The following is a 12912-nucleotide window of genomic DNA, read 5'->3' as shown; positions in this document are numbered from 1 at the left end:
TATCTGATCATTTTACTACATTTTCCTTTTTCCAAGTTCTGTTATGCTTTTAACAGGGATTAGATACAATGTAAGTTTTTATAGAGAGGTTTTTTTCCTTTTTCAGTATATTTGTACTAGGCAATTCTATGAATTTAAGCAAAGTGAAGCATAGGCAAAAATGCCCCCCAAACAAATAAAGTAAAATCCTCAACAAATAGCAAAGACCTAAAAATGAAAAGCCATTTTCATTAACACTTATTGCTAAGAGCTGTGCTTGCCCCAGAACTATTAAAGAGGTAGATATAATTCTGGACAGGGAAGAAAAGAAAACAAACAGTTACAGATGCTCAAAAAACAGGACTCACTTGGGGTGCCTGGGTGGCTCAGTCAGTTAAGCATCCGATTCTTGGTTTCAGCTCAGGTCATGATCTTAGGGTCATGAGATTGAGCCCCAAGTCGAGCTCCATGCTCAGCAGGGGGAGTTGTCTTGAGATTCTTTCCTTCTCCCTCTGCCTCCACCCCCCCCCCGCAATAAATAAATAAGTAGAATAGAAATAAAAAAGAGGACTCACTTCACTAACTTCAGAAGGTATCCCAGTAACACTCATGTTTCACTCAGACTCAAAGCTTAGAGCAGTGTTCGGGGAGTGGGGAGGGGGCGGGTAGAGTAGTGGGATCTAAGGGCTGGAGGGTTCCACCATCAAATCACGGGGATCTTCACAGAAACTGAAGCAGAAGAGCAGTGGAAGGGACACAGGTCATGGTACAAATATGCAGAAAAGAAATCTTAAGAAAATTTTGTTACAGTTGCTAAAATAAGGTTATAAGAGATAGGTTATGACATAGATGTTATAAGAAACAACTGGAGCGGGGCGCCTGGGTGGCTCAGTCGTTAAGCGTCTGCCTTCGGCTCAGGTCATGATCCCAGGGTCCTGGGATCGAGCTCCACATCGGGCTCCCTGCGCTGCGGGTAGCCTGCTTCTCCCTCTCCCACTCCCCCTACTTGTGTTCCTTCTCTCGCTATCTCTCTCTGTCAAATAAATAAATCTTTAAAAAAAAAGAAACAATTGGAGCCAATATATGAATTTCTAAGAGCATTTATAAATGTTTTGAAACAGAAGAGAGAAGCAATAAAAAAAGTTTTTAAAACTCATTCAATTCATGCAGACAGCACCACTGACTAAAACACTATTATTGCCTATATCATGTGACTTTTCAAATCATCTAAAAATGAGTAACATCTTTATAAAACAAATTAAAAAATTTTAAGCCACAAAATAGCCTTTTTGTTGGCGATTTAATGGATTTAGAATTTATGTACTTTAAATTCATGAAAAATGAAAAGTCAAAAGACCAAAATAAAATATTTGTAGGAATTACAACAAAGGGTTAATGTCTTGGCCAAATAAAGCATTCATATAAACTGATAAATAAATACCAATGTATGGGTGAGTAACATGGTCGCTGAAAGAGGAAATATAATCAGAAAAGAAATGTATAAGAAAATCTCAACCATCCCAGCAGTAATCAAAGAAACACAATGACAATAAAGTGTCTATTATAATGGAGGAAAATATGTAACGGTCATGCTGGCCATGGCTGGATATAATAGGCATGCTCAACTACTCCTGGTGGCAGAATAAAAGCTACTGAAAATAAATGTGGTCATATTTATCAAGAGACATAAATGTTTTCATACCCTTCAACTTAGTATTCTTTTTCTGGGAATTTATCTTAGAGAAGTGATTCTCAAAGTATAGTCCAGGGACAGGTCAGGGATCTCAACATTCTCAGGGGGCCCATGAGCTCAAAACTCTCTTCAAAATAGTGCTATCTTATTTGCCTTTTTCACTCTCATTCTCTCACAAAGGTACAGTGTGGAATTTTCCAGGAGCTACATGATGTGTAACGACACGATTGTTCTGACAGATAAGAGGATGTGTGCTTGTAGGATGGTGGAATTTGGGGGGGGGGGGTTGCACTTGATTCTCACACTTTCAATAACCAGACCACACAGGCAACCTCTAAACACAAACCCTCAAACAAAAAACACCACTCACTGTATCTCTAAAGTACTGATTGCCATTATTACTTAAATCTGGCAGGAACCCCAATTTGGAAGTAGAATGTCTATATGAGAGAAGGAAAAATTACACTAGGAGATTTAACACAAACAAGGAATAAACATATTGTTCAATCATAGAGCCTTAGCACAGAAAAAAATGCCAGGCAGGTAAATGCAGAAGCAGATGCAAAGGGGCACAGTGCCCATTTAGCAAAGCCCACTGCTGGAAGACAGAGGTTCTTAGCCCTGGCTGCCCAGCAGGCCCCTCTGGCGAGCTTGAAGAAGCCACTGATGCCCAGGGCCCCTCTTCTAGAGATTCTGGTTTCATAGTTCTAGGGAGAGCCCACACATGGGAATTTTTAACTAGCTTTCCAGGTAATTCTAATGTGGAACTAGTTTTAAGAATGACAACTGTAAATGATGAAAGATATCAAAAAGTTCTTGCCTTTCCAATGATATCATTTGATACAGTATGAACTGTTGTCTATACTTTATATTTTCCATTCACATAATTTGTGGCTTTGCCTTCTTGAATTTGCAAACCAAAAGGGAAGGAGAGGGGCACTAAATTTTCCAATTCATAAGGCACCTCAGTTATCAATCAACATTAACTTGGAGCACTCCTGACAGCGAGGCAGGATTTAAGTAAAGCTATCTTTACATTTACAAATAGGTGGCCCACGAGCTGGAGAGCTTCCCAAAAAGTGATCTAGCAAAGGTGGGTTAAACCAGGAATAGATCAGAATTTCAGGCCAAACCACCTGACCACATCAGTAACCTTTAGAAGGTCTGTCTTGCATTTAAGGTTTGGGCCAGACAGCTCAGAACACTGAGGTTAGTAAGATCAACGACAGGCAAACCTGCAGGAATTCGGAGAGGCTGACTTTGTGACAGGACTTCCTGCTGCTCCTTCCTCGGTGTCAGACACCCTGCCCCAGTGACTGGGCTCTAACCTCTCCGCAGCAGCCTGGAGACTATGCAGGAGTGGAATTCAGCCCAATGAGAACAGAAAAGTCCCATGACCACAGGGCTTCCTACACATAAAGAGCTTAACAATATCCCCCAGTCCATACCACGAGTTCCTTCTGAGTCTCAAGTTCTTAAAGTTTTCCCAGCTAGAACTGCCTTTGCCCGCGGGACCCATTAAACCTCAGAGCGGATTTCTCCAGATGATGACTGAACAACAAACAAAATACAAAGCCAGGCATTTGGGAATGCAACACATGACACCCTCAGAGGGCAGGCCGACCCCTATCCAAGCCTGCCCAGGCGCCTATCACAGGAGGAGAAGACAGAACACAGCACAATAGGAGTGAAGAAGGCCTGCCTCTTCTGTGCGGTCAGCCCCTTGGGACACGACAGCCTCAAATGCTATAATTTGGTTAACTGACCCCAATCCTTTAGGGATGCTGAAAAACGGCCCTGTTAGCCACAGAAGAATTCAGAACCCGATTTATTTGTCTTCGTTCAAGATGATACTCTGGATGGAAATGAATCTCTCTCTGCCCTCCCCAGGATGTCCTCTGGCACACTGGATCTTCCTTAGAGTACTTTCCAGTTTGTCTTACATTAGGGTGATTTGTATTTATGCCTGTCTTTCTTCTCCACTAGATGGTAAACCAGAAGGACAGACAGGATACATTTTGCACCTCCGCGTGGTGGGAACGAAGTGTATGTTTGTTGAATACGACAGGAGTTTCTAAAAGATGAAATTTTCATAAGTGGCATCAATTAACATGGAGTTGAGAAGCTCCTTAGCAGCCACACAGAGTGGTAGGTTCGCTGGGAGAGTAATGAGGGCCACTGCAAGATAAAAGTACAGGGGGGTGGGTGGTGGGAGGCAGTGAGGGGTCAAAGGTGACTGGCAAATGCACCGCCATGCGAGACATTTCAGAACCTCTGCTAACAACAGCTTCTACAAGATCCTAGTATCCGGTGCACACTCCTGAAATGAACACCCAGAAGAGCACCAGTTAGGAAGCGATGACTACTGCTTACAGCATGGGGCCAACAGGCCTACCCGCAGCATCTGGACATTGCTGGCACCTGCCAGCTAAGCCTTGATCTGCTCAGACCCCCTGATCATCTTCTGAGAAATAGTGAAATCATAGCTTGTGGAGCTGGTATGACTTCAAGTGATCAATAATGTAACAGAGTTCCCATAAACACTAAGGAATTCATATAGTCAGAGCTGCAGGCAAGATACCCACTGAGCGTCCAGGGGATGAAATACCATCACTTCCGGTCTGTTTCCTTATCCCAAATTCATTTTTAATATCTGCCATTCAAATATGTCATCAGATAAATACATACATTTAATATTAATGTGATAAATGTAACTGACTAGTTATGAACAACTATCTTTGTTTATATAGAAACATATTTAAGATCATCAGGCTAAACAAACATACCCTTCACAATCAGAAAAAGATGAGCCGCCATTCCACCCTCCACACACACGCATCACAAATAAGGATGAAATCAAATTATGTCAGTCCCGTTGTACATATTTAGGTCTGGTGGAACATAATTAGAAAAGCCAGAGATGTTTCACAGTATAATTCCTCAAACCAAAATGCAAACTGTGACATACAACATTTCCCCACCAAAGAATAAAAAAAGAACCATTCTGACCTTGTAGGGCATATGTCCTTCTTTTCCTGTCTCTCAAAGTTCCCGAATATCCAGTGAATATCTGTCCTTTATTTGGACAGCAAAATACACCTTCATCGCCGATAATTCCTTGTTTGTATCTATCAGTGTTAAAAGGATCTCAGTCCAGTGCTGGTGGTTCTCCAGAAAAGCTCAGGCAGCCAAAGGCAATAGGAAAAGACTTCCTATATACATACACATATATTTAACTTAGTTACCTCCTAATAACTTCACTCCCTTCCTTTCTGGATTTGAGGACAGAGGAGTGAGACCCTGGAGCAGACATAAGGTCCAAGTCATCAGAGCAGGCTTCCGCTTGGTTTAAAAGAATCACAACTGCGAGGAGAGTCAAGAGAACCAGCCAACAGGATGTGTGTGGCTGGAGTTCCTGGCATGAAATCTTGGCTTTCATGTTTATTTTTGGATGTATTTTTCTTAGCCTTTTGATGCAAATTTCTGGCCTGGGAAGTAACCCTACGGTATAAGCTCCAAAGTTGCCAAAAGTAAGCACAGACTTCTGACTTGGGAGAAAGCATGTCCCTTGGCTTTTAGGTTCCAGCCAGTCCTCAGATGAGAGCGTGGGTCCCTGTGCACTAACAGGCAGGCAAGGGGCTGCCTGTCTGAGGATGGGTCATGCAGTCCTGCCTCACTGCCCAGGGCCACTAAAACATTTACCTGAGATACCAGCCCACCTTGGAAGCCTCCCATTAAAGTAAGAGTGAAACAATTTGAAATTGTGTGCATGCTAAATAGAGTAATAAAACCACCCAAAGGACTTCGGAGATTTTTATGTTCTGATATTATGTTTTAAGTATTTGGCTTTAATTTTTCTGACAGCCCGAGACAGACAGGAACATCAAGTCTATTCAAGCAGGAGCAGATGCCTCTGAGAAGTATATTATTCTAATAAGGATTTTAAAGCGCATCAACAAAGACTAAGCTGCTGTTATTTCAATACTTCCTATTCTCACAGTGACTTGAAAGATTATTAATGGAAAAGAACTTTTTATCCCTGCATAGTCCAAGAAAAGGCAGTGAATGGAAATAATTAAAAAGCTTTTCAGTCCCACAACTGCCAAGATATCTGGTAGAATCGAGAAATAAAACACTCTGAAAATCAGGGAGTAGAGACAGATGTAAAAATATTTCTGCAACAATATTCATACTCTTAGAAATATTCCTGTTTTGGGGCACCGGGGTGGCTCAGTCGGTTAAGCATCTGCCTTCGGCTCAGGTCATGATCTCAGGGTCCTGGGATGGAGCCCCATATCGGGCTCTCTGCTCAGCGGGAAGCCTGCTTCTCCCTCTGCCACTCCCCCTGCTTGTGTTCCCTCTCTCGCTGTGTCTCTCTGTCTCAAATAAATAAATAATCTAAAAAAAAAAAAAGAAATATTCCTGTTTATAAATTGCATTCTTTTGCTAAGACAGAACATGCACTTATTTCCTCATTTTACCATTCAGTTTTATATCCCATAAAGCATGAAATAGATTTTTGGTCACTTACTGATATTTACTGAGGCCACAGACACATTTGGGGAATAAACTCTCCTGTATCAATCATTACATCTGAGCAATGGTTCTCTGTGACATGGGATCCCCTGGTTAGAATAAAATCACAATGTATGCCAAGAAGTTTCTGGGTAACAATTACAGCTAAGAAATCACTTTTATTACGGAATGGGTCAGACTATAAATTTAAAATATTGCTTTTTTTTAGGCTCTGTAGTTTTATTGCTGTCTTTAAATTTCGAATGATTTATTCATAAATACGTATTATTATTTTGAACATGCTCAAACATGGCTCACAAGGAAGGAAAGCTTTTGGCCAGATGATGTTCATGCAATTGAAACACAGCTAAGCAGATGGTAGACCACTATTTCAAGGACCTCTTAGTAGTGTCTCTTACGAATTTGATCGAGAGTGCCTCTTGAATCTACTTCTCTGAATACACTGGACTCACCTCATCATTCAATTTCATGTATTTGGAATAGTCGATGTACAGATGTCAAAAGATGCTGCAAAGCTGAAAGCATCTTCATACAGACACGAGTTAGATAGAAAGTCAACAAGAAAAGCAAAAAAAACCCTTGTTGTAGTCATTTGTAACTACTGGAAACCTTATCCTACATGTGCTGTGAAGAAATTCACGGATTTGGACAGTAAATCAGTTCTTTATTTAGTCCAAGAGCCACCAGCAGTCATAAATACCCACAATCTTGGATCAAATATTAATAACTGGCTTAAAACTCGCAAGCCTACCTTTCACTACTCGGCCATTTAACTTTCTCACTGAGGGTATGCAATGCACCCAGTGCCAAAGAGTTGAACTTATGTCTGTCTCAAGAACCAAACATGGTGGGGGCGCCTGGGTGGCTCAGTCAGTTAAGTGTCTGCCTTCGGCTCAGGTCATGATCCCAGGGTCCTGGGATGGAGTTCCACGTTAGGCTCCCTGCTTCTCCCTCTGTCTCTCCCCCTGCTTGTGCTCTCTCTTTCTCTGTCAAATAACTAACTAACTAAATAAAAATCTTTAAAAAAAAAAAAAAGAATTAAAAAAAAAAACTAAACATGGTATTCCAAGACTTTTCAATCCATTTTCTTCCAAATGAAATTCAGAAACAGAACTATCTCCTGTCTCCTCTCCTCTTCTTTCTCTCTCCATCCCCCAAATGCTACTGAAAAATGAGATGTTTTATACCCTGGTTCATATATTTTATTAAGTTTTAATACCACAGAGGCGTAAGAAGGGGGATGCATTATTGACCAACTCTGAATAAATTTACCATAATTCACTTATGTTAAGAAAACATGACTTTGTTTTAAGATGGAGCAACCCAATGCTCTTAAATCTGACCATAAATTAGCAACTGAAACAAAGCTGCTACCTCAGTTACATCTTGGGGAATACTTTCTCTGATGTATTTGTAGAGGCTATATATAATGCTTCTGGTTACATTTATGGGAATAACTTTTTTAAATACACTGGGTGCTACCAATTTAACTTACAACATAATAGACAATATAAAGCAAGAGGTATCTGGGATGAAATTGAATAGGATTTCAAAATATCACATGTAGTTCTCTGAGTATGTTCTCTTCCTGCAGAGAGCCGATGAAACTTGCCTTTGGTCAGGAAAGGAAGCAGGATTCCCTAGCTTTGTGTTGCCATTAAAGTCCCAAGTGGAAGATTTAAAATAGACTATTTGCTCAGCCTATTAAAGAGCTACTTTTAGACTATGCTACCTGACAGTGGCTACAGATCTTAATTTTTAGAGTTAGAAGAAGTAACTCAGAATTCCGGCCCTCGTGTTTTATCTTCCGGCCCCTTTAAGTGACAACAGGGCACAGATAAGGAGACAAAGCTAAACAAGAGGGTGCTTGATATACAATGGACCCACCGTAACATTCTTCAAAAGTAAGTAGTCAAATGAGATGAACATGCAAATTTAGATGCTCGATTCAGGTTATCTAATTTTTACTATTTCTAACCTATAGCCCAACACTGAGCTCCTTACCTTGCCAACAAGAGAGGCATTATCCAGCTTACCTTTCTGCTGCTTTCTTCCCACTATCTCACAGTTCAGTAAGGCTCCTACCTGAGCCTTTCCTGACATAATCCTTTCCTTCTAATGTTTGGCAGGCAGATCTAACTTAGGTTTCAGGGGACAGTGCGAGCTTGAATTTCAATTTTGCTAATGAGTATTATTTACTAGTGTAATAAATGGCTGAGTCATAAACTCTATTATCTGACATAATCAAGGAACAGGTATTCTGAACATCAGATATTTTGCTAGCAGATCAGTGTTATATATGTCATCAAGGGACCACTCATTCAAATAGAAATAAAATCTATTTAATGATAATGATATATTATACTCTGAAATAATATTATGACTTGGTAGGTTATTTTCTGTATTCTCCAAGTAGAACAGAAGCCTTTGCTGGAGAGCAGGAGCTCGGCCAAACTTATTTGCTGCTACATCCACACCTGACACACAGGAGATACTCAATGAATATTTGTTGAAAAACGAATGGTAGAATAAACTGGAGTCAATCTTTTTTATTTAGAAGGTAATTTAGAATTTTACGAGGTCTTAGGATTATCACGTAGTGTAGGTGCACAATTGTGCCCATTAATAAAGTTCTGACTCACAGAGATTGCTAGATAATGGAGTTTCTTGCATTTTCATTTTAGCCAGTTAAAATGTTGACTGAGCATGTAGTTTGCACTCTGTACTTAGTTCCATGAACAGGCAAATAAAATGAAGTATCTGACTAATCTCTTACTCACGTGAGGTTCAGTCCTCCACCTGTAAAATAAGAAGTCAGACAAAAACTCTGTTCCTTCTTTTCAGCTCACTTAAGTCACTGACAGGGGAGATCAGAAGTCTGCTCTGAGGTCACAGATGAAGGGTTGGACCCACCAAGCTGGAGAACCACATGACAAGGTTTGGGATACCAAAGACCACCCTCAATATCAATACCCCCATTTAGTAATTTTCCTTTAAGGGAAATATCTGTGGAAAAGAGCCCTAAAATGTACTCAAATGCAATCAAACGACAGGATCACACTAATCAAACTAAAGCATCCAGATGTGATGAGCCTCCTGATGTACTCAGTATCACCTCTGACCTTTTCTTGCCAAAAAATGTTTGATTTGATCTCATCAAGCTTTTAGCTTTAACTTCCATTTATAGGAAGCCCTGGGGTAGGGGTACAAAAAGATACCATGAGAAAACAATCAAACAAATCTTGAATTTGGGAGAAACTGACCTGGCCTTTTTAACAAGTCAATGTCATGGGGAGAAAGAGAGAGACAGAGAGGGGTAAGGAGGGAGGGAGGGAGAGAGAGAGAGGGAAGGAGGGATATATAGAGAGAGACAGACTGACTGAGCTATAACAACCAAATGTAATACGTGATTCTTTATTTGAACCTGGTTTGAAATAAAACAGATTTAAAAGATAGTTATTGAATAAATATTTATTTATTTATGGGTATTTATGGGGAAGTTGGAACTGTGGACTCGGTATTAGATATTAGGGTATTATCTTTAGTTTTGTTAAGTGTAATAATGGTATTATGGGTAGGTAGCAGGGTATTCTAACTTTTTGGAGATTATGCTGAATATTTACGATGAAATGTCATAATGTCTGTCGTTGACCTTGAAGTGGTTCAGCAAAAAAAAAAACCAAAGATGAAACAAATATGGCTATATGTTAGCAACTGCCAAAGTAAGTGGGGATGTTTGGGTGTTCATTGTATTATCCTTTTGGATTTTCTGTATGTTTGACAATTTTTCTAATAACAAATTTTTTAAAAATGTTCACAGGTAGCAACTTCTCAGGAACTTCCTTCATAGTACTGAGGGCTCCTAATTAAAATAAAACTTTAAATATTTCCACAAACCATCCTCAATGAGCAACTTGAAAAAGTCATAACAGACAAAAGCAGTTATAATGACATACATCACAGGTGGAAATGATTTTTGTTCTTAAACCAGTTTTCCAAATTTTCTTTTTTGGAAAAGACTTTTTCAGTTTACCTTTTAAACATGAAAGATCAAAAAAAAAAAAAAAAGACTTATTTGCCTCAAGCTTGGTCCCTTTTAATTGACAGAAAACCTCTCCGCACACACCTCATGCAAACCTACTTTGGCTTTGCCTTCCTAAAACTAGCTTTTGTCTCTGAACTTTACAGAGCAGTTGGAGTTCTTTAATATTTTCTAAGAGGAACATTTCAAACAAGCAACCCCGCAATTTATTCACTACTGCCAAGAATAAAAGTAACAGGTTTCACCACCAAGGCCTTCCAAGGCTTTGCAGGACTTTTAAGGCAAAGCATCACTCATTCACCTGCAGGTTTGCTCCCTTAATGCATCTGTCATTTGTTTGGCTCTGGAGGAAACTATTTGATTACATAAAATTCTTTTTAGATCAAGTTTAAAATCTTAGCCACACTGGGACAAGTTGCAAAGCCTGCCAGCTCGATGGGTTAACACTTGGACATACTGAGCCAAGGACAAAGATAAGGAACAACCACAGGTTAAAATCAGAAGCTTGCAGAACTGAAAAGGAATGAGTGTGAAAGATGCAAGGCTTAGCTGGGCCTTTCTAAGTGCTCCACTTGCCATTACTGCATATAAGATGATTCATTCCCCCTACTTCTTGTAAATGAGTGCAGTACCCTAAGGGGCACTGGTAAGCAGCGGTAAATGCAAAAGCCACCAGCACCCGTTGCATCCATCCACTGCTGTGCCACCTATGCATTTTGAGGTTGGCAAGTAACCAAACATCTCTATGTCCCTCATTTCCATACCTTATTACAGGGCCCATCATTTTTAAAAGCATTTAACCAAAGCAGATGTTAACCCCATTCATTCCACTTTACCAGGGAACATGTCAACAATGATTTTTAAAATGCAAAAGAAAATGTCAAAGTATTTTGTTCCCTGGTTAAGAATACATCTGTGGAATAGGAGGGAGGAAATACATAAAACACTCTATGGTCATTCAAGAAATAATTATAAGGTATGTCAAACTACAGAAAATTGAGCAAGCACTAAATTAAAAAAAGGGGGGAGATGTCTTGTGTCAAAATGGCTTTTTCACTCACTCATTTCAAAAACAATTTTTGAAAATTAAATTCCATCCACTGGCTCAGAACAGAACACATTAAGGCTTGACTGTAATGCCATTATCCATGTGGCAGCTCCCTTTCTTTTCTGCAACTACATTAATTGACAAAGAAGCCTTGGGGCTCACCTCCCATAGAGCCTTGAAGTCCTTCTGCTCGATGCGGAGCAGTTCACTGCTCTCCCTAGTAACGATGGTCGCATGGCGGGGTGTGTTGTCCAGAATGGACTCTCCGAAGGCTGTCCCAATTCCCAGAGTACAGATGGTCACTGCATCCTGAGAATCCCCAAAATTGGTCATTAGAAAATTAAACATTTAACTGATATGGGTGAGTTGTCTTTTCTTTGAATTTAAGCATAATTTATACAAAATAAAGCACTTGATTCAATTGCACAGTCTGACAAGTTTTGACAAATGTATACTCCGGTGTAATCACCAACACCAACAAAATCAAGGCCTACAACATCCCCATCACCCCGAAATTCCCCGCGTACCCTTTTCCAGTCAGGACCCTCCCATCAGAGATAATCAGTGTTCTGATTTCTAGCACCATAAAGGAGTTTGGCTGGCTTTATTTTTGTTTTTTTTTAAGATTTTATTTATTTATCTGAGAGAGAGAGAGAGAGAGAGAGATCACGAGTAGGAGCGAGGGGTAGAGGGAGGAGCAGACTCCCCGTGAGCAGGGAGCCTGATGCGGGACTTGATCCCAGGACCCTGGGATCACGACCTGAGTCGAAGGCAGATGCTTAACTGACTGAACCACCCAGGTGCCTGGAGTTTGGCTGGTTTTAAGATTTCATGTAAAAGGAGTCAGACAAGGAGCACCTGAGTGGCTCAGTCCCGGTTAAGCGTCTGCCTTCGGCTCACGTCGTGATCCCAGGGTCCTGGGATGGAGCCCAGCGTCGGGCTCCCCGCTCAGCGCGGAGTCTGCTTCTCCCTCTGCCTCTCCCCTCTGCTCGTGCTCTCTCTCTCTCTCTCAAATAAATAAATAAAATCTTAAAAAAAAAAAAAGAGGGACGCCTGGGTGGCTCAGTCGGTTAAGCGGCTGCCTTCGGCCCAGGTCATGATCCCAGGGTCCTGGGATCGAGTCCCATATCGGGCTCCTTGCTCAGTAGGGAACCTGCTTCTCCTTCTCTCTCCCTCTGCTTGTGCTCTGTCAAATAAATAAAATCTTTAAAAAAAAAAAAAAAGAGTCAGACAATATGCCCTCTTTGGTGTCTGACTTCTTTTGCTCAACATAATGTCTGTAAGATTCATCCACATTGTCACACGGATCAGTAATTTTTTTCCTCTTACTGACAAGTAATTTTCCATTGCGTGAATATGCCACAATTTCCTTATCCGTTGTCCTACAGGTGAACATTTGGGTTGATCCTAGTTCAGGGACATTATGAATAAAGCTGCAAGCGGTAACCTTGTTCAAGTCTTTCTGTGGACAGGATTATCTTTTTATATGACTACTATCTGTTTTAAGAGAAAAAGGAGGGAATCTTTTGAAAACGAACAGAGTTTTTTAGTGAGAGGATGCAGTTATGATATTTCAGTAGGTAACTGGAATCGGGATGCTGCCCCGTCAGCCTG

At 40.6% G+C, this 12912-nt stretch overlaps 1 protein-coding gene across 10 annotated transcripts in view; it reads right to left on the bottom strand.

Annotated features, from left to right (window-relative positions):
• Positions 1–12912, bottom strand: part of RAPGEF4 (Rap guanine nucleotide exchange factor 4) — a 289375-nt gene that overhangs the window by 206077 nt on the left and 70386 nt on the right. For 6 of the 10 annotated variants that reach the window (XM_064586688.1, XM_045868609.3, XM_045868608.3 and 3 more), the window contains one exon: positions 11461–11607. The exons of 2 other annotated variants lie outside the window; for them this stretch is intronic. In XM_064586688.1, the coding sequence (XP_064442758.1) occupies positions 11461–11607 (147 nt within the window). Of the gene's footprint in view, positions 1–4681; positions 5617–11460; positions 11608–12912 lie in introns of those variants that run through there. 2 more of the 10 variants (XM_045868612.3, XM_064586687.1) reach the window with 2 other exon arrangements.

Source organism: Mirounga angustirostris, unplaced genomic scaffold (assembly GCF_029215605.1).
Source record: "Mirounga angustirostris isolate CCGP_5_RB_7025 unplaced genomic scaffold, mMirAng1.0.hap1 SCAF_3, whole genome shotgun sequence".
Lineage (NCBI taxonomy): Eukaryota > Metazoa > Chordata > Mammalia > Carnivora > Phocidae > Mirounga > Mirounga angustirostris.
Note: the sequence above shows the minus strand (reverse complement) of the source record. Positions and strands in the feature narration are given on the sequence as shown.